Below are 26,170 nucleotides of genomic sequence, written 5' to 3'. Positions count from 1 at the left end.
CCGCCCACCGCCCAGACACGATAGAAGAAATGACGCGTGGTGTCAGTATGCTCATAATACGGACAAGCAGAGTCGCATAATAGCGAATCAAGGCGACGACCGAAAAATTGACAAGTAGAAGGCTCGCTCGCTCGCTCGCTATGGTCATGACACGACCGTTTTTGACGCGCGCGACGGAGACAACAAAGACATGAAATGATTACAACGCGCAAGTAAACAAGGACGATGCGAAACAAAAACGAAAGCGAAAAGACGAGAAGGTACGTCTACGATTTCAGCATCCTGCGATAATGTTAGCCCGAGTCCAAACACAGCAAGCAAGTGTAGAAAAGAAAGGGAAGTACTCACGGAGCGATCAACTGCGCATACTGCTGCTGCGGCACACTCCTCCCCTCCTCAATAACGCCCCTAATAACATCATCCTGCTGCAAATTGCTCCAAAGATGTATTGACATCGCCTTCTTACTATTAAACAGCGTGTGCGCCACACCCCTCACTTGCCCTAGTACCACATTCGCAATCGGCCACGTATTGCTGTATTGCTGCAGCGTGCCGACGTCAAGCCGAATGCTCTGCTTGATGATGTCGTCCTGGCCGTCGGGGACAAGGAAGGACCAGTAGGAGAGGTGCACGACGGACGCCATTACGACGACGCAGGTGAAGAAGGGGGTGTGGTAAAGCAGGGGTCCGGGCAGACGGATTAAGGAGGAGATGTTTTCAGCGGACGTGAGGCATTTCGCGGTGTGGATTTCGCGGGTTTGCGTGGGGAGCAGGACTTGGCCGGGTTGCACGCATATGTTTACGCCTTCGACGCGGCCGAAACCGAGGTTGCTGCGCGGGCGGTGTAGCATTATTGTGCTGCCGGCGTTTACCATGTGTGCCTGGAAGAGCACTTCGTCGATGTGGCCGTCGTTGGAGACGATGTCTGTTTTTGAGGCCGGGAGGTGCAGACGCCAGTTGCAGAGGTATTGGTCTACGACGTCGACGGCGTGGTATTCGAAGGTGGAGTCTAGGCGCGCGCATTCGAAGACTTTTCCCAAGATGCGGATGGCGTCGATGAGGTAGGTGAAGGAGGAGAAGGTTGTGAAGTGGGGGAGGAAGGCCGAGTCGTCGTAGTCGGAGAGGGTGGAGGGGTAGGGTATTTGCTGTTTGTGGGTTGTTAGTTTAGTGATCTGTATAAGGTTTTGTGTTTGTAGTCCCAGGAGGATGGTCATGCAATCGGCAGACCCCCACCCCACATGTATGACATGCATCGATCTCCCATCCCATCGGAGTATGACATGCAGTCAGATGATCTCATCTCGAGTACCTAAGAGCGGCACGGGTTCGCACTAAGAAGGGAAACATGCCAAGCCGATTTGACACATGTCAGATCTGATGTCAGGGGAGTGGGTACTTACACCTGAAAAGTACTCGACGTTCTCACAGGGCAGTGGCACGTCGGTTACGACGTCTTTCAGTCGGAATTGCACGCCCGGGTTGACGGCTGTCATCATGCCGTTGGCCGTGAACATGGACCACCACGTTCTCCGCCAACTCTCTTCCAGCTGCGGGTCGTTTTCTCCATGCATCAGCGCGAATTCCATCCGGTTGAGCCCGATCTCCAGCGTCAGGTTTTGGGCTATGGTGAAGATCTGGGCGGCGCGGGGAACTTCGTTGTGGGCGTGGAGGCCGATGGCGAAGAGGAGCAGGGCTTGGACCGACCACGCATCTCTTGGGTAGTTGTTGCTGTCTATCTGACGGTCTAACGCTTCCTTGTACATGGCCGTAGGCACCGACGGTATGTAGCTGGATCCGATGAAATGCACGGCATGTTCCAAGAGTGGGGCATGTCGTTCCTTGAAGAGTTCCACTAACCGCCGTTCCGGAAGGCAGAATGGATGTGAGTTGTAGAAGAAGTGGTAGAAGGCCTGCACAGCCGTCTCGGGTCCCAAGTGGCCAAACCGGTTCAGACGCGCGGATCCATTTAGGTTGAGTTGAGCAACTGGTGGGGCTACAGGTCGGACGCCAAGACCGTGAGTTGGGCTGAGCTGGTTCATGCCAGTATCGCCGTTGTACGAGTACTCAGGTGACGAGATGTGGCCATTGCTGGCTTGGACTTCAGATGCAGATATTCCTAATCACGTTAGATTTTGGGTTGATATTGTGGTCGTTGCAATATACCCACCATTCGGGGTCGTGGACGCGCCCGTGTCGTCCTTGGTTTTCCGCTTGCCCTTCCAGCCTCTTCGCGACTTGATGTAGGTACATTCCACGTTGTCGGTCCTACATCGGGAACATCGCACACCACCATCGCATTTCAAGTGTCTACTGCGACATGGGACGCACGCGACAGCGACCGAGGCCCTGGTTTGGTCGTTATTTGACTGCTTCTGGCTGTTCTTCTGGCCGGTCCCTTTGCTGCCGCCGCTGTCCGACTGGGGCGTTTGCGCCGGGGGAGTCCCGCCATTGATGCTGCTCTGGGTGGTGATACTCTGTGTCGGCGACAGATGGAGCCCTAGCGAGGGCGACAATGGCGATGTGGAGTCCGGTGAGAAGTCCTGGTGGCCGCCCCAGTAAGTGGGATCTACGCCAGCCGAGATGTTCGAAGGAGCGCCGTTCATGTGTTGCCCCGGCATCGCCATGGCAGAGGGAGGCATCGCAACAGAACGGTCTACGCGCAGGCGATTCAGAATCCACGGTATCCAGGTCGGCGTGGGCTTTGCGACTGTGCGTAGGTAGAGACGTTGAGGTTGCAACGGGTGCGGGCTGCTAGTACTGTTGACCCGGCACGTGACGCCCGTCTACTCGGCCTAGCGCTGAAATCGCCAAAAGCTTCCGAAGCCTCCTTCCATCTTGCACCCAATCGGCCGTCTCCGCCCAACTCAAGACGCCAACCGCAGGACGCAAGGAGAGCCTCAGCCTCTTTGTTGTCGGCCCCTATGTGACCGTCGCCCCATTCAGCTCAGGACAGCATCTTCTGTGCAACTCCATCGTACCGTCGACCTGGACGGCCTGCCCTATTGCCCTTTGACGCACCGTTGGATCCTGCCGTCGCCTGTACTTCGCTTGTACCGCTTCAACGCAAGCCGGCCGGGACTGAAACGCACAATTGGCGAATCGGAACTAACGAGCTGTCTCCACGGCACTGCCGTCGTCCATTACTGGGCCGTTTGCGCGCATTCCCGTCACCGCCGTATCGCTAGCCTGGATTCCGCCTTCGCTTTTGCCATTTTATCGTGGGGTTAGTGGTTCTGCGCACGTTCGGCGGAAAGGGTTGAGTGTAGCGAGCCAGCTGAAGTAGTCGCCTCGCCACATGCTCTTACACGTTCCATTGGACTGTCTTAGTCACGGAAATTGTACCGCGCCTGCGACGTAGCAGTACAGTGTGCCTCTAAGATTTCGGCTCGATGCAACCTGGCCTTGGCCATCTATGCTGCCACAGCCTTATCTCATACCAGCGATGAACCCACCCACACGACGCCAAAAAGCAATCCAGCGTTCGTCTCGATTGGCCAAACTTGGGCTGTCTAGGCGCTGAACGCATATGAAAGGAGGCGTACCTGCGCGTTGCCTCTAAGCCTCGTCGACTCTCCACTAGGTTTCGCTCATTACTAGGTCTCGCTCATTTCCGTGATCTAGCTACGACGTCCTGTACACTATCAGCCCTGCAGCAACTTTCGGCGGCGATGAACTAGAGTACTGATTGGTCGCATTGATCGTTTGGTGAGAAATTGGGTATTAAATTCGATGCCTATGGTCTATCTTGCTGAACTCACACGAGAAGAGATGCCGCTGATGCTAGAATATGCAGGGAAAGGACGATGAAGGAAACCGTGCAGGGCCACTCAGCACGCCCCTTGTCTACGACTCTACACACCTAGCTTTAGTGAAGTTCCATACGTCCCCGGAACAGTCATTCAAGGACCTCTCAGCCTTCCACTGCAGCTCGGTCTCTGCTCGTCGCACCTCCGCTACACAGAAGCCAACATCTCCAGCCCTGCGGCCGACTTCCCTGACGGGGATCTTCCGTTGGGATGCGTCCTCTAAACTCTGGAGTACCTCACGGACAGTGTGTCCTCGTCCCGTACCTGAGTCGAAGTCAGTACACAGACCTTAATGTGAGACGTTCTCATATAAGGCCTCCACTTACCAAGGTTGTACGTGCGAAATGGTGCTAAAGTACGACCAGCCGTCGAAGCTGCCAAAGCCGCAATATGGCCCCGAGCCAGATCGACGACGTGGATGAAGTCCCGCACTGCCGTGCCGTCTGGGGTGTTCCAATCCGTGCCGAAGATGTCCAGCACTGGCTTTGTCCCTGTCAGGACTGTTGCGATAACTGGAATCAGATTGCTCGGTTTCTGTCGAGGATCTTCACCCAGAACACCAGACTCGTGGCAACCAACCTGGAGTTGTTAGACACGTCTCATACGCACCCTGATCATCGAATGTACTTACCGGGTTGAAGTACCGTAGGGCGGTTATGGACCATGTGGGGTCGGAAAGCGCAAGGTCTGCCAGAATGGACTCGCACATGAACTTGGACCGACCATACGGTGATGTGAGGCCCAGAACGCCCGGCAAAACTCGGCGTTCCGCTCCGTCGCTGTCCAAGAAAGATTCTGGGTGATGCACGCACAGTTCTTCGCGCAGAGGTAGCCCACAATTGGCGCCTTCGCCATAAACTGTTGCAGAAGAGGAGAATACGAAGTTCTTGATGCCGAACTCCTCCAGTAACCCCAGAAAGTCAACCAACCCGCAGACGTTGTTGCTGTAGTATCGCAAGGGCATCCGTATGCTCTCTTCGACCGACTTGTACGCCGCAAAATGGATAACGCCGGATATCCTGGACAGTCGCTCAACAGCGGGTTCTTGCGCGTCATCCATATCCATGTCGATACCGGAGTCTGTTCTCTGCAAAGTCGAGTATGGGAATCTTGCTGGAGCAGGCGCTGGCTTGCTGATGATCGAATACGATGAATAGCTGGCCAGTACAGTCTTCATGTGCGCGCTCCTGTAATCCAGCTGACGGAAGTGCAATGCTGGCATTCGTCGCCCGTGCGCCGTGCAGAAGTCAATCGCAAGACCTCGCACCCTGTTCAGGACGGTTTCGTATGAGTTACTCAAGTCGTCGATGACCAGCACGTTGTAGCCTTCTTTGAGTAACTCCAATACTGTGTGCGAGCCGATGTATCCCAGCCCACCGACGACCATGATGAAGGTCGAGGTGGATCCATCGATGTTCAGAGGATCCGCTACTACATCGTCGTCGAATAGCACCGATCGCTGTGTTCCCGGTGTATTGAGTACTTCCGGTGTGATGGAGGGCGATAGCGAGTACGTCGAAGAGGATGACGACATCTTGCACAATTATGCGTGGCGAATGAACGAATGTATGGAGAAGAGCGAGCGCGTTGATTGTTACGGCGCTACCTTTCTCGATACGTCCGAAATTCTTTATACGCGCCACAACTCTCAACAACAGCCTCAAATCGCGATCAATTAGGCAGAAGACATCGAAGTCAGACTTTTCCTGCGCCGTCAATATTGTTTACATTGCTTGGCATAATGCGGCCTCTTCATCCCGACTCATCAGTTTCGGAGTCTCCTCAGGTCTAGCACTCTCAAAATATACTCTCGCATCGCTAACGATCCCTGTCCAATCTGCATAGCCAAGTGCGCAATACGTACCCGTGTGGTTGCATTGCCACGTCCTCTAATTTCTCAAAATACCATCATCTGGGCCGTCAGAGATTCAACGTGGGCATACTGCGAGGCTTCGTTCGACTACTCGATCTCCCGGCATCTGTCAGCGTCTTGGTGCCCGAACACACCATAAGGATATCCATTACACATTTGCGTTCGTCAGTATCCGTAAGCTGTGTTTCTCCAGATCTTACTCTCTATCGGCTCATCTCCGTTTGGGCCAGCGTCTCGTCATCGGCTCCTAGCCTACCGCGCTCAAAGCAGAGTCATGGACGGACTCAGCTCCGTAATTGTTCCGCTCTACGTCTACCCCTCAGCAGGCGCGTGGGATCCGTTTCACGATGTGTACGATACGGTACCTCTACTATTGTCGCTACTCATTATACCGGGACTAACGCCATGTACTGCTTTCAGGGCATCATCATTCCCCCGCATACACTTTACGGTCGTGGTAAACGTGCATAACGGGCCTGGAGAGGGTGCACTACCAAACGCAGAATACACCGCAGCCATCGAGGCCCTCAACTCGCTCAGTAATGTACGCACTATCGGCTATGTGGCAACCACGTGGTGTACCAGGGACTTGAGTTCTGTGCTGGATGACATTGCTGCGTTTTCATTCTGGGGCGAATATGATTCCTCACTGGCTCTGAGTGGTGTCTTCGTTGATGAGACGCCTACCCAATACTCTACAGACTATGCCGTGTATCTCGATAGCATCGCTCAAGCTGTTCAAGACAGCACCGGACTAAAGGACAACTACATTGGTAAGCTCAGCCCGCCTTCTTCTGTATTGAAAGTAAGACCGTCACCGAAGCCGGCTTTTGAGGCCCCTGTCGTGTTGCTGTACACTTTACCATGCGTCCTCAAATGGGTCTGTTTCTATTGCAGGCGAGAAGAACCCCCATTATTCAACTCCGGCAGTTACATGAGCGTAAGGCTGACACTGCACTATAGTTCACAACCCTGGCGCTCTTCCAGAGCCTCGTTACTTTGATGAGGCATTGTTCACTGGGCCGGACTTGACCGTTGTTTTCGAGAACTCATTTTCCAATTGGACGACTGAAAGTGGCGAGCTCTTCAAGGCGACGGGTTCATATGATCGCGAAAAGCTTGCGCTGCTTGTGCACTCCACACCGGATCTGTCGATTCTTGAGACCGCTAGTACGCTATTGCAATTACTAGCCGTAGGCCGCGGCATCTGGTTAACAGGTAGCTCGAACTATACCGAGCTCGACGGTGTGCTACCTGCGTTTATCGAAGGCTTGGATGCGCTGTTGAGTTGAGGGTCACAGCCTTGGAACTGAATGATGTAGATATCAGGTCATCGATCGCTTAATCCACGCAAGACACCCACGTCTTCGACAGTTGTCCTTTCTGTGTCAGTCTCAACTACTTCATCGGCTACGACCACTTATGCGGCAAGCCTTAATCACTTGACTACACTGTCTAGAGACCTGGGGCTGAGTGATCCTGATCTTCGGATTGAAGCTGGCATGCAGAAGGAAAGGATCTCCTGGTCACGACTGCTTCGTACTACCGTGGCTTTCTCAACAGCGAGCCGGCTAATGCGCCGTGACGAGGCGTGACGAGGCGTGTCAAGAGCGGTCCGCGATGTAAGAAGTCCTTCCGTGACACAAGCGGTCCGCCACTCCGTCGGTTGAATCCGAGGAAAGCTTACGAGGAATTATCCCAGCTACACAATGCCGTCTTCAAACAAGCAACGATCATCGAAAAACCCGCCTTCAAATTTTCGACTACCAAGTTTTCATCTGGTTGGCTCTAATATTACCCCGAGAGCTACCCTGTTTGCCGCTTTAGGCGGCAGATCTAGCTCACTCAACCCCTGTCCATTTCCCCGGATCAAACAAACAAGCCTTTCGTCCTGCACTAGAGCTGCATACACACTTTATTTCAACCTTGGTCTTCATTTCGAAATTCAATCTCTGCTGCGTACCGCGTCGGCCCATGTCTATTTCTGCATCTTCCCAAGCGATGCTCCAGGCTTCGATATTGACACTTTCCTTGATGTATGTCATCCTTGGATGAGCACCGGAGTTACTTCGCGACAGGATGGATACCAAGTACCGGCGGCTCTGCAAAGACATGCAGTGAGCGTGCTCCCTAGACAGGTGCAGAAGGCCGAAGTCGTGCCGCCATGAAAGCTACCTCGCGGACTGTCGCGCTTCTCCGCATCATCTTTCTATCCTTCGCTTACAGCATACTGTGCAGATTTCTCGTTCTACGTGAACTTCTCTAGCTGCATTCGAAGGATGCGTCCGTTGCGCTTCCGATCGGTTGGGTCTGGAAGCGAGATGCCAACTCTCGGATCACACCACAAACAACACGAGGTTAACGGAACGAAGGATACCTCATCCAAAATAGCTCTTACACGTATGGCTATTTACAGCCATTCGTCCTGCCAGTTCGCTAGGCCTTCACAGGTAGAGAACAAAACACGATGAGACGACGCCATTGCGCGTGATCTGCCTCGCTAAATGACGACATCGATATGTGGGACTCACCTACCTATATTGACAAGAGGTCTCGTAAACCACGCATACTGGCTTGTAGGGATGTACAAAATATACATCCAGTAGACAGCGTAGCGGAGTCTATTCGCCTCGTGCTAATGTTTCAGTTACACAGAGTGGATCCCAATATATGCGGCAGGACCCGACTACCGAATACGGAAAGTCTGTTGGCGTGATCGCAACCACACGAACGACTTTCGATACTCTCAGAGGCTCGTATCGCACGCCGATACGGTGGATGTACCGCCCATGGTGGCTTGCATCAAAGGAAGGATCCGTGTGACGTGTGTTCCGGTTCGCTGGTACGAACAGGTCTGCAACAGACCCGAATAACCTCAATGTCGACCCGCGTAACGCATCGAGATCCATGGTCAATCTAAGTACTTCGTATTGTATGCGACACGTACGTTCGTCCCGGCCATACCGCGCATCTGGCCCCAAGCGGCGGTCCTCTCGCAGTCTGGGGACCTACACACCTGCCACTAACGTCGTGGTTCAGATCTAGAAACAAATGCATCATCTTGTATCGGGACCGGTGCACCAGATCGCGCTCTAGAACTAGATGAACACGCCACTCTGCCTCGACATCTCAACCCCACCCGGCAACTTGCTCGAATAAGCCAGCTTACCCGCTCGACCAGAAGTCTTACTATACCGACCGCAGGCGAAAAATTAGAGGGCTTCAATATGCCGAGCATACTTACCGCAAACGACATACCCGCCTCAGATTTTCCACCTCACCTGCATCGGATATTGAATCGCATTCAACCGGCCGGTAGCTACACCTTGGCAAAATCGACCCGTACCGAGATTGAATGCATACTACGCATACTCTCTGCTTGATGCATCAAACAAGCAAAATGCTGGTAACGCCATATTCCACCAGTGAGCTGGTCAGCCTCAAACACACGCCACCGATGTCAGATTCCCGGCCGTAGCACACCATCACTTCGGTAGGAAGAGCCGGTGTAAGCAGGGGTTCTCCAGCTTTCACGACGGCTAAAGCCAAGTTGCATAGCCCGAGGCTGTGTGTGCTGTGTGTGCTGTGTGATATACGGCTAGCAGAAGGGAAGGGTATGGGAGCTGGGGTAGCGGAGATGTGGAAGAATGGAGTTGGGCGTGAGAGTTTTGCTTGCCGGGAATACTGGGAGGCATACCGCTTGGAAGTCTGACTGACCCGTTTGCTGCTGGTACAGTGTTTCATCACGATCTGAAGATGTTGCTGCAGAGAGAACGCCTTGTCAGCAGACAGCATGAGGCAGGTCACGGGGATTGGCCTCCATCGTTGACCTCGCAGGTATAGGAACTACCACATCATGTGATCAGAGCAGGCTGTACTCAGCATAGGTGACTACGATAACCCGGTTGTGTCGCAAAGTTTGATACAGCTAAGCATGCTGGTTTAGCGACGAAACCATGCGCATTCGAGCTTAAACACAACATTAGGTGTCAGAAGTAATGGGCAGATTTCGATGAACAAAGACATTATCATGAGCTATACCACTACATGCCCTCTCTCCTTCTCTACCCACGACCCCCCACCCCCTCATCTACATCCGTAACCTCAACTCTTCTATCACAAAACTCCACCCACCCATCCAACTCCATCTTCTTCAGCACCGTACTAAACCCCTCGCTCCCCTCCCCCTTCCCCTCTCTATCACAATACCTCCCCACAACATCTTCCTCCAACCCTTGTTCCGCCCCCGCCCCATCTGGATACTCGATATGAAACACAGGTTTCCCCGCTGCAATGAAAGGGGCGAAGGTGCTGCACTCACCGTACTTTGCGCATTGCTCGTTAACGCTGAAGTGGACAATGGGGAGGACGGCGGGGATAATGTCGCCGGCGTTTTTGAGGCCGAGAGTGAGGTTTAGGGGATTGGTGAGGGAGGAGAGGTATTGGAGGTAGGAGATTGAGGAGGAGGGGGTGAGGGAGAGGCCGTTGTTGTTTTGCTGGTGGGGTTGTTAGTATATATTCGACTACACGGTGGGGAAAGGCATGGAGGTGGGTATTTACTTACGTATCCATCAACGTTATCAGGATCAACACCATCACACCCTTTCTCCTTCGCCAGATCTACCCTGTTTTTCATCACCCTCCTCACATTCTCACTGTTCAGATCCAACCATTTCTCACCCGGCCACCCATCTAGATCACGCCCAAGATCTTCCTTTTTGAACTCCGACGCGTCAGGCCGCCAGTCTTCGTAGCTGCCTGCGCTGAAATAGCATATCACTTTCTTGCCCATGGAGTGTAGTTGTCGTATCGTCTCGGTGGGCGTGTCGAAGAGATCGATGTCGAAGATGCTCACGTTGGGCGTTGTGCTAGTGTCTGAGGAGGAGAGAACGGGCGGATGGGACAGGATGATTTGCCAGGTATCGGATACGGATGGTGTCCATGGGAGTGTGGTGTTTGGTGTGGGGAGGGGTGTTAGGGTGGAGGTTGGTGGTGAGGTGTTGTCGTTGTCGTCGTCGTTATCGCGTCCTAATGTGAGGCCTAGACCTAGACCGAGGCCTAAGGCGAGGATTAGAATGACGATGCCGACGGCGATGAGGATCTTGCGCCGTAGAGACCATGGCTGTCGTGCTTTGGGTTTCGTGTACATCATGCCTTTGAGCGACGGGTTGCTAGGCACAGAAGATCAGATATGCCGTCTCTCTAGAACTTCCTTCCACCGACGCAGAGTTTCCGATCACACTCTGGGCACGATGCTTTCAATCATAGAAGACCTGGTTATAATAGCTCTACCAAGTTCACGACTCTTACGCGCCGATAACCCATACCCGACTCTCCGCAAACGCTTCGAAAAAAATCGATAGCCTGGGAATATCACGAGAAGACGCGTCGCAAGCGGCGCAGTGACGTGCGCCACCCTTGCATATGTAGGCAATATACAATTGTTGTATGTAAGACATATAGTAACTGCAATTGGTGTAGCGCTCATGCAGTCATATTGCGGGTGAGGCGTGCCGAAGGAATTCGCTCCCGGTTGGAAAGGTTGGCAGCTGAACACACTGTCGATCGATGGGGGTGAGACCATTAGTTTAGCTGTTAGGAAAAGGCCACAGTATAACGGCAGGACTGGATCGCTTTCGAGAGACGATGTGACTACGTGTCGGGTGTGGTAATACTGCAAAACGCAGGTAGCGAAATGCGGCGCAGCTGTCCCGCCAGGTTGGTTCTGATGTTCACCCATATTGATGTTGTGGCTGTGCGAATGTGGGGTTAGCTCAGGGGTCAGAGATGACCGCCTAAACTCCGCAGCTGTTCACTGGTCATGCTGGATGCAGGGAAAAACACACGAAGACAATATCGAATGAGCTTCAGCTAAAAGATATACATTGAAGACGACAATTGCGATAATGACCGACGCCATGCTCTTCCAAAGGATGCTTGTGTTTACAGCGGAATGGCCTTTGAGAACTTGTACTGCCTGCTTGCGCCGCTCATAGTCACCCATAGTGTAAGCGGATCGCTTCCCAGTTGCTCTTTCGTCGCGCCGGTCGTGCTTGCCACAGCACCTGGTACGGTGATGGGTATGGTGGTACCACATTTGTTTCCGCCGGCCGTGTAGACGTTGACAGACTCAATGTTGGCGCCGTTGGCGGATGTAGTCCAGGTCAAGCTGGGTCGGCATAGGTCGCGAGTTTGGCGGTTGATGAACTGCTGTGCGAGGTCGTCGTGCTTGAGGGTCTTGAAAGGCCAGGTTGTACTGCAGTATGTTAGTAGGATGCTCCCCCGGAGAAGCAAGGGTACATACAGGCGCATCATTTCAGCGGAGATGACCTCAATCCACGTCATGAGTAGCGAGTATTGACCACTATTACCGTTCACTGTGGTGGTTGGGACATCGTTGACGCGCATGTTGGCCTGGTGGAACATGTATCTGTATAGCACGTCAGTGATAACCAACAAGGAGGTGAAGCTGCACTTACGGGTCCCAATGTAGGCCGAAGAGATTGCGCATTGCAGTGTCTCGAGAGTTGATCATGAGATCGTCAAATGTCCCTTTGCCTGCAGAAGTGTCGATCCACTCTTGTAGAGTACAAGCGGGAAGATCGCAATTGTAGTAAATGAGCGTTGCCCAGCGCGGCATGACGTTGAGTCCGGCGTACCCGTTGTTCTGAACGTTGGTCGTCAACGGCCAGAAACTGTTCTGCTGATTGCGAAGAGGCGGGCGGGTGTTGTCTCCTACGACATTGACGATGCCGTTATCCATCCAGCCTTTGATAGCATCTGCGTTGTGTAGGCCGGTGATTGCAGGCGGAATGATGCCCTTCCCGCTCCAGCGCTTAGCAGCATCAAGCCCAACCTGTTTGAGCCAAGCTTGGTTGAATGAGATCTCCTTTGAGGCATCTGAGTAGGTCGCGTTGGTCAAATCGGCGTGGGAACTGGTACTAAGTCAGTAGTGCAAAGCATCAAGGGGCATGGAACGTACAAGGTATGCGAGATGTGCGCAAAGGCGTCGCGTTGTTCTTCGTCGGCGAACCAATTTTGTAGCTCGTCGATCTCGGCACACTCAAGGCTCCAGGTATACTGAGAAGGCGTCGAAGGCCAGATGTTGGTGCCAGTACCAGGAGGCTTCTGGAATTCTGGGTCGCCATCCTTTTGATCCGCGTATTCGATTGCGTTCGTTGGGGTGCAGACTCTCTCGCCTTCACTCGTGTCCGTGGATGCTTCTATGTCACCGTTGCCGTTGTGCCCGATCTCTATGAAGAACTCGGATCCTGCAGGCATATTCGCGTTCAGGTTGGCTTGCCATGTGACATGCAACGAAAGGTCATCGGGTTTAGCGCGATAGTTTACGCCCGCCGGTCGGTACATGGGTGTCTCCAGAAACATGTCATCCACCTGCGTGCTGAAGTAGATCCTTCTGAAACCAACGAAAAGGCCTCTTGTCACCCATGTGATCCAAGCGTGTTGGAGGACGTTGCTTGACGGTGCCCAGTCTAGAGCGAATGGCAAAAACCAAACCATTTGTTGCCGAGTGCCTATTTGGTTGATGACTGCGGCGCTTCCACTGCTCGAGAACTTGGCAACCTCCCATGCCATTGATGCGTTCACAATCTTCGCAGGAGAGTGATATATGTTCGCGATGCTCACGTCTACTTTACTATTGGTATAGTCAGTATTGTACCACTTGAACTGGGTCGCGAGACTTACGACTTGAGATTAGCCGCGGAGAACCCCGTGGTATTCGTGAATGATACAGGCTCATCGTTCAAGTTTCCCCCGACGCTGGAGACTCCAAAGTCGGCTGTAGGGAAAACATCGAGACGGACCATGCGTACGCCAAAGTTCGTCTGGTAAGCATATAGATCGTTCCATTGCCGCCTAGTGAGTGCGCTGTAGTATTGGTCTCCGTAGTTGTATCCAACTTCGCTCACGGTGACAATACCACCGTAGTTGCCATGCGTTGCTGAAGAGTTGAGTAAAGGCAGGTTTGTGATCCCATCCTGGGGAACGGTGACGATCTCGTAAGGGATACCGTAACCTTGAAGGCCAAGTGTAGCGCTGTTGATGGCCGAAGTCGAATCGCGTGCAATGACCAAGATTGTGCTTGATACTGTGGCACTTCCCACATAGGCGGAAACATGTTGCAGGAAGAGACAGAAGCATGTGAGTGCGCATGCTCGCAGTAATGATGCAATGGAAGCCGCCATCGTGAGACGCGAAGTGAACAGCCTGCTACCGAAACTTTTTTTGAGGAACCTGGACGAGTTAATAAAGAAGTCTCGGCAGATATCATCTCATAGGCCACACGGAGGATATTGGTCCAGATGCAGTAAACGATCAAGAGACTATCGATTTTCTCCCTTCTTAGCCTCAGTAGTCAGAATTCACCTGGCATTCAACTTGATTCAGAACATGACGCGGCGGATAGCTCGATCAGATGCTTCGAATACTCATTGCCGTACCTCTGGAAGGCCTCGCATACGTAAGATGCCGTTAAAGCCATATGGTCTACCAGGGTCTTGGCAAATCAGTGTACTTGAGAAACCACAGCGTTATGAGCTTTGCCACTTAAGACGAATGTATTGCGAAGATCTCAGGGCATGGCTGAACTCGTGACTTTGGCCTACCAAGCCACTGGATAGTTCTGGAGCAGCCCCGAAGGCAAAACCCGATGCATGCTGGAAGAAGTGCGGCCAAAGTCCATGGTGCAAAATGCCTTTGGGGCCGCAAGGACGCGAGTGTGTGTAAGGATATTGTGAACGAAGCACCGGGTGTCGTCTAGCCTGGCTGCACGAAAGCACGCGTATCCCCGCAGCCTGCCCATATTGCGCGAGCAATTACCGTCCCAGACTTCATCTGCGGCAGGTGCATTGCATTGCATGCGCGTCGGATACAAGACCGACAAAGGTGCCGTGATAGATGAGGTTGGATATTAAAATCGTCGTGTGGAGGATGTTAGGCTAAAGGCGGTGCCGGATGAACGTGATTGAAAGAGAGATGATGCGCGTGCACGGACGTTTACTACCGAACCGCGACATTTCAGCCTCGTCACGTCCTCCCTCGTCCACCACTCTTGTCGCGTCATCACGACACCCTCCTACGCTGACATCGCCTCGTCGTTAAGATCTAAATCATCTTTGTTCTAGTCTCAATACAGTAACAGTCCGCTGTTCGGGGTAGATGGCACTAGCCCCCAGAAATCGCCAGCGTTCCCTGGCATCGCTCTCGCCAATGCCCGGTCAGAAGGCTTCGCGCTGCAAGTCCCTCAATGATGACTGCCGCTCCAATGCCATTCGCGGCAGCCAAGAGTCGTATTGCAGGATTCTCGAAGGATGGCCCTGCTCCGTCACTGCCGCTGGCCCTGCAGCGGTGGATTATTCACACCTATCGTGTATGCTAACGCGATTCGCAGATCAACAGCTAACACATGACTGCACAAACATAGGCCATGGTGAAAATATTAGTGTCTGTCAAACTGGCTTTCGGTAGCCGATGAGCTTGCCGATGAGCAAGTGACCATTCTTCCACCCTGTTCACACTGGCTATTGCAGTAGGGCATCATATCCACCTTGCTACTACGGTTCTGCTATGGATCTTTCTACCAGTTCTTCGTGCATTGCCTACTGACTGGCCTTTATCACCATATGGTAATTACTGTACTCTCTGGAAGTGGAGCAGCACCTGGAGATATCTGAGCTACACCCAACAGATCATAGGCAGGACCAATGCCTTCGCCGGATATCTTGGGCGTTCAGGCCTTCGAGACTGGACCATTACTACAGGAGTGGTGGGAATGGACGCTTGTTGCCATCATCAGTGCCAGTGGGCTTGTAGGAGTTGTTGCTTTCCTTTGGTACTCATACCGTTCCCTACGGACATTGTTGAAGGTACGTAGCATGCATGCTATACCTTCTCAGGGCTTATAAACCTCACAGGGTGACGACAATGATCACAGCTTACCACGATCGGTACAAGAACGAATACACCTGTTGTCGAACAGTTCGAGCGTCGTCCGCAAAACCCATACCCTCCCCACAAAGCCGTCGACGTTTGGCGTATATCTGGGCCTTCTGAGCAATCCAGTCACACACGATGAAGCGCAAACACTTTCACAATGGGACGTTGTAGTGTTGGATTACTGCGAGCCTGGGGTCTTGGAAGCTGTTGGCGACGATAGCGTCTCAATGGGGCCTCACATCATCGCACGGCTTGATTTGGCTCAGATAATCACATTCTCGACAACGGATAGTGAACTGGACATGTCGCGAGCGGTGTATGTTCTGTCGTGGACTATTCAGCGTACCTTGCGACAGCCGGACCAGAAAAGATACTTCACAGGCGTTCTTGTCTCTGGCTGGCGAGACCGCATATCGGTGCCTCTACTCAACGGCTTGTCGAAGCTTCTCATTGCCTACGGTCTGGATGTCTACTTGGAGATTGAGGCTCCAGACTTCCTAGACAGTGTCCAGAAACTCGATGTGGCATTGTTCGCTGGCTTCATCATCCGCAATGGAACGATCAAGTCGAATGGAGAGCGCCGAGACTTCTTCGAAATGGACAAAATGAAGACTACAACCAAATCTTTTGTTTCCCAAGCCTGTCAAAGGTCGTTCGTAACGATGATGTGGGATACGATCGAGGACGATGTCGAACTCTCGCACGCTGTGGTCAGGAGAGCACATATGTGGTGTAGCTACCATGGCGCCATCCCATATTTTCCGCGTCAACGGGCTCTTTCGAACATTGACGAGATTGTTCCTTGTCATGAGCCCTTGGCTGCTTTCCAGTGGCTCAAGCAACGAAGAGTCATGGAAGTCCACGAGCGATATCGCATGGCGCGAACAGTAAGTCTGCCTGGCCTGGGCATTCGTAGGTCACTGCTAAGTCTTGTCAGCTTGCTCCCGGTTTCTCAAGTATCATCGACGATTACCTCCCTTTACAACACATCTTTCCCCGCCTTGCCGATACGCTCGCCGGCCTCGACGCAACCGATTCTGCCGACGACAGCGACGACGATGCGTCGAGCACATGTACTGATACTGTGCACTACCCCGAGATCGACGAGAACGGAGCAATGCTTGCACGAACACCTACATCACCAGTATCTTCTGGTCTGGAATGGACACTGGCAAGGGAGAAGCATAGCAGCGACCCACTGTCTTGCTCATCCAATGGGTCGCCATTCGGCTCTTTGGGATGCTTTCCGATTGGATTGGACGCGTCGATGACAGACTTTTCGCGTGTCATTGAATCACAACGACGTCTACGGGATCTGAAGCTGCTCAGCCGACTCTCCACCGCACAACTACATCCTGTCGCCAAGATTCTTCGTGACTATTGCCACAGCAGCAGCCACTTCCTAGACTTGCTTCCAACGTCAAGAGATGCCATCTCAAAGCTTGTAGACGCACTAGCTCGTACAAATGACGACGCGGAGGACAACTATCAACTACAAGTATACTCTGCGCTCGACTCTGGATTCCACACGCCTGGTGGTGCTCAGTTTTGGGCTGTCTGGGAACTAGAGCAGAGAGCCCAATTCGTCATCATGTACATCTCCAAGTCGGTTCAGGATCTCAACGCTGTTCTTCTTCATACGCACTTGAGCAGGCTAGGCTTCTCCAGATACCAGTGCTTCTTAGCAGAGTATGGCTTGACGGAGTTCATGGCTGGGTCCTTCTCGCTTGAGCGACTACCCGAGAGGCTACAGCAAGACCTAGAGCTTCTCTCGTCGACTGATCTACTCCTGTATCTGCAACACATGCAATATTCGGAGTGGGATGAGGACTGCTCGTTGCTCTCATCCATACGAAAACGTTGCGAAGAGTTACTGATCGATATACCTACGTACCATCAGTTCAAGAAGCTCAGCAACGTGGACTACATCAGTGGTAGCATCACCGATAAACAGCTGGTCAACGCGAAGCTCAAATGGTACCGGCTCTCACATCTACCCACACTTGACGGACGTGATGCTCTAGAACCGTTCAGGGAAGTGGCCAGGGTGCTCGATGATATATTATGGTCACGAGACCATGAGAGGCTAGACATCATCACTTCCGCTCTCAACAACATTACCAGCAGAGGATCCTTAGATTCGGCGGCTGACTTCGTGCTTTTCTGCGTCTTCTGCGCTGCAAGGAAAGCAGGGTTTGAGGAAGTGTACATCGAGGTGTCGGATCGGAATCCCCTGTTCAATCAATACTCAGATCAAAGCGCAGCTTTTGCAGAGCTATTCGCGCTAGGATCAAGATGCGAGGCGTACTTTGACATCAAGCCAAGCGATATCGGTATATTGCTATCGGAGAAGCATAGGAACTACTACAACCAAGAAGAACACCAACCTCCGATGTGGATCTTCAACGCACCATCGTTTGCTTCCGCTTACGCTGCAGCCCAGACCGACATCGACCCAGAGCAAAAGCCATCCGTCATGCCTGCATATCGCCGCTTTACCTTCCTCAGTGTCTTTGCAATTCCAGCATTAGTTGACATCATCCTACTATCTACGACTGGCCATGGTCTGTATCTGAGTGTGCACATGAAAGAGGACCAACTATACTATGCTACACTGGCATTGATGTGCTCATTGCTCCTCTCTGGCGCGATTGGAACCTGGATATCCATCGGAGGCACCTACTACCTCATATCAATGGCATTCTCAGCGGCTAACATGTTCGTACTCACCCGTCTGGTTGGTGGCCTAGCATTCACTCTTGCTGGCTGTCTTCTTGGCTTTGTCATCATCTCAGCTGTCGTGGGTCCAGGCCTTGGGGCGGTGTTCGTCTTCTACCTTTTCGGCCTCACAACATACCTCACCGTGCTTGCTGTCCTCTCCACATATCAGGTTCCCGGGTCCAGTTTCCTCAATGGTCGCAAAGTCATCATCATGGTAGTCCCGACATTAGTGATATCCCCTTTGTTGACCATTTTCATTCAGGACTACGACATCTACATCTATCCAGGAGTTCTCTATATATTCATTACCTTGCTGATCCTCGGTACTCGGCACGTTGCGACGCAATGGGTGACCTGGTATCACAACATCAAGACGCTTAACGATGCTGACATCAAGGATTGGTATGTGAAACGGTCAGCCAAAGAGCAGCGTGTCACAAGCGGTATGCATCCTAAAGGTAATGCCACACCTAACGCTTCAGCCACACATGCTAATCCGACTTCTGCAGATCAATCGAGCAAAGGTCCTCATACCGCATCCAAAGTCCTCGACTTGAGCGCGCCTTCTTCAAAAGCATCGATTAGTGCCAAAGACTTGTTCTACGGCATGAGTGAGCCCGCAATCTTGGCTCTTTGCCGCACCGCGCTACACAGCGCAGTCTTGAAGGAGAACGGACGCCGATTTTGGCAGAAGCCTACGAATGATGCCTTCGTCAGACAGCTCGCAGGTTGCTGGGATTCCACGCTATTTTTACTGGACTGGTACGCACGCATTACCGACACCAAACGACCGATCCCATACAGTTCAACCTGGAATCTTGAAACGCAGGTGGCGCTTGAAAGCATGCAGCAGTCGCAAAAAGGTATTCGCCTTCACAACTCGTTCATCCATTGGAGGACCGCTGGAGACGAGATCTACTGTGGTATACTCTACTTCATCGTCGCACTCATGGATCGATGGCTCGATCTTGTACGCGGCGGTAACCAACCTGGCGGCCAACTAGTCGGATTGCTTCCCTCCATAGACAACGACACACTTCGCCTCTCAGTCGGCTTCGGTCTTGCATACTACCTCATTGGAGCTGTACTACTTGACTACAAAGCTCAACACTTACACACCATGTCTGAGCAAATGTCTCCAGTCTCGATCAAGGACGCACACCAGATCGACAAAGCCAAATCCAACGATCTGAAATTCAGGCGACACTTGTATCTGAACACCTTATGTCGATTTATCGGTGTCCATGTTTGGGCCCTGGCGATATGTGCTGCACTGATCTGGATTTTCAATGGCTCCTCAGTGGGTCTCACCATATTCCTGGCTTACGTTGGCGCATATACTGGTCTACTCCTCTACCAGTACAACAAGATTTTCTCCGGCCCGCATGCACTAATGCCACTCCTGGCAGCAGTCAGTCTCGGCTTCGTAACTGGCAACATACTCATCACGGTCTTACCAGGTTTCATGTACAACAAGATCATTGCACTTGCTGTCTCGACCTGGACGGCAGCTCTTCTCTCGTTCCGGACTGCCAAGCTAGGCATGCCTGATTTGCTCCACGTGCGTACCTGGATGTCGAACCTACTACCAAACACCGAGCAGAACAGGGAGCCCACTAAATCGACCGAGATGTCTAGCTTGAGCTGCGTCGCGTCTCGAGGTGTAGATCGTTCAGCCATCGACGAGCGATATCGCGCCTACAGCGGCACTGGTGGTGATGCGGAGTTCAGTCAAAGTGAGCTCCACGCGTACTGCAGCAAGCTACGGGCTGCACCTAAGGAGAACAGGTTCCGCGTGTATCCCAACGGTCAGCCTGGTGACCAGATCTGTGCTATCCTACTATCATGCACCCACGAAAATCTCTCTAGGCTTGCCATGCAAGCATTCCCGACTATGCCCTTTCTAATCCAGCGGATCGTTCTGGCGTGGAAAAACGAATCCATCAAAGTCTTCATCGTTCCTATGCAGGCTGTGGCTGGGGTTGATTGCGACCTACGGGCGATCTCGCATTATACAGGCGGACGTCTCACGCTTTACGTCGCTTCGGATGCAAAGGGGTCTGGCTCAAAGCAGATGAATGTGAGCAGCAATAGTGCGATCATTGCCGAGACGTTGCTGCACGCTTGTTCAGAAACCTTGTTTGGCATGCCGCACTACCAGGCTGAGATTACAGAATCAATGCTTGCTTGCCGGGAAAGCGACTGTGGTTTCTACGCCATATCAGAATGCAGCAAGCGGTCGATGCCGGAGCTTATCGTGGGACCGAAAGCCTCGAGCTTTGAAACTGCGCTTCGCAAAGAACTGTTGCGGAATCTATGCCTTGGGTTCAACTGCGAGAGTCAATGGGAAGATCTTCCCCTCGAGATTCGTCGCCTTTTCCTCCGACGATGTGTTGGCGTCCGCGCACCCTATACGAACACAGAAATGGCATGGATAAACGCGAACGTTCCGGTGGAAAGCTCGTGTACCATTCTGTCGTGCATTGCGCGATATGACCTTGGCGCGTACTTAGCGGTCGTCAAGTACAGCTTCTTCAAGAACCGAGGTGATCAGGCTCTAACCGAGAAAGAGTATCGTCAAATGACCGCGGACATCCAGGAGGCGTATCATCCTGTCCTCAATCACTCGGCTGTCTCAGTTCTCAGCATCTTCACTGAATACGTCCGTCTGCCGATTGCCTATGTCTACCACTCTGCTGGGACGTGGGTCAAGTTCTTCTTCCTCGCATGTATGGCCGACCCTGAATACCAGCGCGAGCTGAACGGAGCCTTGATACACACACCACGTCCACTAGCCACGTCTGCCACCTTCGTTCTGACAGGCTTGTGGATATACAGTCGGGTTGCAATGTCCGTTGCTCTGCCGTTTTTCTTGTACCATCGCCGCAAAGACATCGCAGGCCTTGCTGGAACAGTGAAGGGTAGTTTGATCGTCCAGAAAAAGACTCGCCTGATCATTCGAAGCTATGGAGACACGGAGACAGCATTCATTCATCCTGTCAAAGTTGGCGGGGTTAAACTGATGTTCTATCAAGGTGATCTGGAAGCAGAGCCTACTTGGGGTCATCTCCGGGTCACATACTATGACGAAGAGATGCGCATCACGTTGCGTGAAGAGTACAAGAATGGCGCGGTCACCAATGAGTTTGTTTACGAGTATGCGTTGAAGCAACTTCAGCGTAAGACGAAGATCTCGAAAGTCAAGAAGAGTAGGGTGCCTCTAAGCAGAACCTGTCGCAGCGGCCAGGATGAGGGTGCCAAGGTTATCTACAACCGGAAGGGCCACATCGAGTCGGGAAGCTATATCAACCACAATAATCTGGTCCGTTTCAAGTATCATTATCGCAAGAACGCCAAATACGACGACGAACTTCTCCGCGCCGAATTTGTGCTGCCGCACATGTCAGCCAACGTCAGCTGGTGTGCACCTCCTGTTCGCCATGCCGAGAAGATGGAGCGCTGGATACCCACCCCTCGCGTTCACGAAGCGACATTCGTCCAAGGAGCCGATGTATATGAATGCTCATGGCTGTATGACCACAAGTTCCATCCAACCATTACTACGAAGCTTAACGGCGCCCCAGTCGAAACCCCGGATATGATTCGTCATGATTGGCTCGGCGTACTAAAGAAGCCAACTCGATGTACTTTCGCGGACGAGAATCCCTTGTTAGCCTTCAAGTCCCCGTCTTCCAGTTTCTTCAGTCGGATGCTGCGCACAAACATCAAACAACAAGAGATTTCCACTTCCAGAGCTCGATCCCAACTCTGGAAAGCTTGGAAGAAGCGAAACGATCTAGATGGTGTTGTCATCCGATGGGTAGATGAAGAGTTGATTCGCAGAGAAGCTCTCCTCCGCCCATATTGGAGACGGAGAGATCGCGGCAGCCTCGTAAAGGCTGAAGATTATCTGGCGCTGCATGCCGACGCCATCATGGCCAGCTCAGACCTCACAAGCGATATCAGCGCATGGACGCCACTTGCAATTCGAATGAGTGATTTGTTCAGCTTTGGTCAGGGTGGGGATGCCGTTATCTTCACAAGAACGAAAGCACTACAACGCGATACCGACCACAACCTTCATGTCATCGCTGTTGACACTGGTACATGGCCGAATGAAGGCGGTGGAGTCTCGGCATGTCGTCGAGATCTCATCAACAACTTGCGCACCATCAAATGGCACATGGTCGTCGAATCGGCTAACGACTTTGGCTTGCCGAAGCACCAAACCGAAGAGAACGTCGAGTCACTCAAGGTGATACCACTATGGGGACTGGACTTCATGCATCCAAACCATGGGATGTTCACCAACAAGCTGGACAGCGAGGTCGACCATCTGGTCAAAGCAGCAACGATATCCGACATCGAAACGAACTTCATTCCTACCTTGACTGCTCTCGTTCGCGGCGCACGGGCGACTACAATGACATCAGCAGACGTGAAGCAAGCGACGCGTGCTTTGGTCAACCTGAACACATATTTTCAGGATTCGCGTCACTGGAAAGAGGTCTGGACCAGCGATGTGGTCAAAGATACATGGAGGAGACTGTGGCTCGATGAAGACATGCCGAACGCGCAACCGCCCTCAGAATGGTTCCGTACTGAGCTTCCAACGCTTAATCACTTCGACACGGCGCTAGAGCTGTGGTTCCGATGCAAGTAATATCCTCTTGTTGATCGCGACGAAGCTAACTTGAGTAGATCTATTCATTTTCTCGATCCCCATCCCCGAAAAGATACCCCACGTCTTCCAAGCCTCGCACCACAGCGTGTCAGCGTCCTACGGGATCGTTTGCAAGCTGAAGCGCAACTGCACACTTCAAATCTGGGATCATGCAATCTCCTGGCGTGAGACTAACCTCTACCTCTCATCCGCGATGTGCACTTTGCCGCCCTTCATCCGAAACTCGCTACTGGGTCTAATGAAGTTGACATCTTGTCTCATCTTGCACCACGCCGATCAGATTCTTCCCTGTGCAGGTAGGTGCATCGCATCTTTTATCCCAGTCCAAGTGACTAATTTGATATGCTAGACTTCTTCAACCCCGGCTGGGAGGTGGAGATCGGTAGCGCAAAGGGTCAACTCACCCACCGCAACGTGTTTCGTCGGAAGGTCGATCCCATCGTCAACGGTATTACCGACATGACCAAGTTCTCTCCGGTGACGGAAATCAAGACGAAGACGCCGACAGTAACCATGCTGTCCCATGTCTGGTTTGCGAAAGATATCAAAACAGCCCTCCTTGCAGCAGACATCATCACCAACGAATGGGGTTTCAAGGACTACAAGCTCGATATTTACGGCGCTCTCAACAAATCGCCCGTCTACTCCTCCGAATGTCAAGAAATCTTGGCTTGCAAAGGTCTTGGACAAAACGTAGCGATGCGCGGCACTGCAGACCCAGCAATGGTCCTTGCGAACACTTGGCTTTTCCTCAACTCCTCCGTTTCGGAAGGACTACCGCTTGCGCTTGGAGAAGCGGCACTTACCGGAGCGCCAGTCGTCTGTACTGACGTCGGTGCGTCGCTGCGCGTGCTGACTGACCCTGATGACGGTAAACGATATAGCGAAGTTGTGGCACCCAATGATGCATACGGGCTCGCACGCGCGCAGATCAACTTGCTCGCTATGCTGGATGAGTGGGCTCAATATGCCGACGATGGCCCTGGGGTAGCGGCACCCATCTTACCTCACAAACCCACACCAAAAGACGTCGAGATCATCACGCGCCGGATGTACGAAAAGTCTGATCATCGGCGAAAGCTGGGGATGATGGCTCGCAACATTGTCCAGAAGTCGTTCGGTGGTGAACGCTACCTTCGCGAGCATGAGCAGATGCTCTGGATAGGTAAAGCCTGCTACGAGATGTTGGATCTCGAGAAGCGAACACCACCTCCACGAAACCCAGCACGAATGTTGTCGCTTCGTCGTAGCTTGCCACGACTGCATCAGCGAGATACTGCATCAAGTCACGTGTTCGATGCGCAGATGGAGAAGATGATGCACCCGCGTCCGTACGCGCCGAGACGAACATCGGCAACAACATCGTTCTCATCGGTATACATTGACGAACCATCGGGTTCCTCGTCGACATACTCTGACCCCATCTGGGAACATGAGGAGTGGGACTTACATAACGAGTCGCCCGGATCGTCAGTCAAGTACGAAAACTCTGACACTGAAGACTGGCCACTACCCGCGGTAACGCGCCCAACAAGAGCTCATTCAGGTATCAGTACATCGGGGGTGTCATATGCTGCTAAAGGAAAGCGCCCTGCCCGGTACTCGTACTACGGACATGAAAGCAATCGAGTCTTCAAACCTGCATCACCGAACGCGAAGATGGATCCGAAGAGAGCGGTGCTCATGCGTCAGAGTCTGGCAACGACGGAGAGTGCGCGGAGTAGTATGAGGGCGAGGAGTCATTTGAATGAGGTGGAGCTTGCTGAGTATGGGAATGTTGATGGGAGGCTGTGATCATTGGGAGATGGGAGTGTTTTTACTGCGTCTGCATTCGTATCTACGTTCGTTGGTCGTATATCGAAGTTCATATATAGTGAATGGCGTCGAAGGATTTGTCATCGTTCATTAAGTACGAGAGCAAAGTGCTAGGCTGGCAAGTTGCTCAAGCTTTCTATCATCGAGCTCTTTCACTTGAACCAGCTATGTCTTCCGGCTAGGCACTGGGTCCGTGCTAGCGGTGACGTACGCAGTAAAGCATCGAGCAAACATTTCGTTCATAATCTGCCTGCTTGGCAAGTGCTATCTCCTCAGGTCGATACTTGACCGCCTGACCGTACCCACAACAAAACAACGCAGTTTCTTCAGCACTGGCTCTTGGATGTACATTGTCTACGGCCAAGTCAATCTCTTTCCCTCTTCCCACACCTCACCCAAGCCGCTGGAGATCCCCAGCCATGGCCCTTTCTGCGCTACCGCCGGAGATCCTTAGCAGGATATGTCGCTTCATCATCTTGGAAGATGATATGTTCGACTGTACTCTGCCTCAAGATCTCGAGTCGCTCCGAATTTCTTGCAGGTCTGTCTACCAGAAAACGCTATTCGATGTTGGGGTTCTCTACGGAGAAATGTTAGACCACCTAGTGGTCAGACTTACCTACAAATCCCTCGGCGTCCTATATTCGATGAGCCGCGCTCCTTATTTCCGAGACCGACTTCGCGAAATCAGATTCGATACGTCATGCGACAGAGTGTATTGCGACGGAAGCTCTTTCTGTGATTGTGGTGAATACGCGGACAGCTCATCTTGGGAAGAGCAGACTGCCTTTGCGAACTCTCCCGAAGCGGTTTACATGATGACAGAAAGCTTCAAGAATCTGGCAAATTCGACCTCATTGCTGACAATCTACCTCTGCGAAGCGACAACTTATCCCACCGTCCTTGCCGCACTCAACCTCGCCTCTTTCCCCCGCCAAATAATCCACGTATTGGTGAATCCAAAGGACTACCAACTATCATCGCACAGTCGCTTTGTGAACCCATTAATCGAGTCTCCGCATCTCATCTCGCATCTCGAGTTCCAAGCCACTTTACACAAAAATCCCGGGGACATAGAGCCAGACATGAGAAGAGTTGACGTCGCACACAACGAATTCGGCCGCCACTACTCTGGCTACAAGTCCGTCACCCCACAAGTAGCAAAGCTAGCCGCCAAACTCTCGAGCGTGAAGGAAGTCAGCTTTCGCGGATGCGACACCGTTCCACGTCTACGATTGTGTCACGGATGCGAAGATGTTTGGGCCGGTATCTTCGCCAAGAACACTTATTCAAATCTTACTCACTTCGAGCTTT

General features: G+C 52.4%; 5 protein-coding genes across 5 annotated transcripts; 2 read left to right on the top strand and 3 right to left on the bottom strand.

Moving 5' to 3' along the window:
* Positions 1-344: 344 nt before the first annotated feature.
* J4E87_006167 (uncharacterized protein) lies at positions 345-2,170 on the bottom strand (the record flags this gene model as incomplete). The annotated part of the gene is made up of 3 exons (XM_049377772.1): positions 345-1,145; positions 1,401-2,116; positions 2,164-2,170. 3 exons carry the CDS (start codon positions 2,168-2,170, stop codon positions 345-347), a joined length of 1,524 nt encoding a protein of 507 aa, XP_049232339.1.
* A 3,783-nt stretch (positions 2,171-5,953) lies between these two features.
* Positions 5,954-6,971, top strand: J4E87_006166 (uncharacterized protein; the record flags this gene model as incomplete). Its single annotated transcript, XM_049377771.1, has 2 exons — positions 5,954-6,452; positions 6,643-6,971. 2 exons carry the CDS (start codon positions 5,954-5,956, stop codon positions 6,969-6,971), a joined length of 828 nt encoding a protein of 275 aa, XP_049232338.1.
* A 2,772-nt stretch (positions 6,972-9,743) lies between these two features.
* J4E87_006165 (uncharacterized protein) lies at positions 9,744-10,831 on the bottom strand (the record flags this gene model as incomplete). Its single annotated transcript, XM_049377770.1, has 2 exons — positions 9,744-10,175; positions 10,244-10,831. 2 exons carry the CDS (start codon positions 10,829-10,831, stop codon positions 9,744-9,746), a joined length of 1,020 nt encoding a protein of 339 aa, XP_049232337.1.
* A 791-nt stretch (positions 10,832-11,622) lies between these two features.
* Positions 11,623-13,886, bottom strand: J4E87_006164 (uncharacterized protein; the record flags this gene model as incomplete). The annotated part of the gene is made up of 5 exons (XM_049377769.1): positions 11,623-11,935; positions 11,984-12,109; positions 12,159-12,614; positions 12,662-13,336; positions 13,387-13,886. The coding sequence occupies 5 exons, from the start codon at positions 13,884-13,886 to the stop codon at positions 11,623-11,625; spliced, it is 2,070 nt and encodes a 689-aa protein (XP_049232336.1).
* A 1,518-nt stretch (positions 13,887-15,404) lies between these two features.
* Positions 15,405-24,835, top strand: J4E87_006163 (uncharacterized protein; the record flags this gene model as incomplete). The annotated part of the gene is made up of 6 exons (XM_049377768.1): positions 15,405-15,566; positions 15,615-16,523; positions 16,574-18,800; positions 18,867-23,012; positions 23,059-23,337; positions 23,391-24,835. 6 exons carry the CDS (start codon positions 15,405-15,407, stop codon positions 24,833-24,835), a joined length of 9,168 nt encoding a protein of 3,055 aa, XP_049232335.1.
* Between the last annotated feature and the right edge of the window lie 1,335 nt (positions 24,836-26,170).

This window comes from Alternaria ethzedia, assembly GCF_023757985.1.
Source record: "Alternaria ethzedia strain BMP 0044 chromosome Unknown scaffold_14, whole genome shotgun sequence".
In the NCBI taxonomy this organism is placed as follows: Eukaryota; Fungi; Ascomycota; class Dothideomycetes; order Pleosporales; family Pleosporaceae; genus Alternaria; species Alternaria ethzedia.
This window is presented reverse-complemented; position numbering and strand designations above follow the sequence as displayed.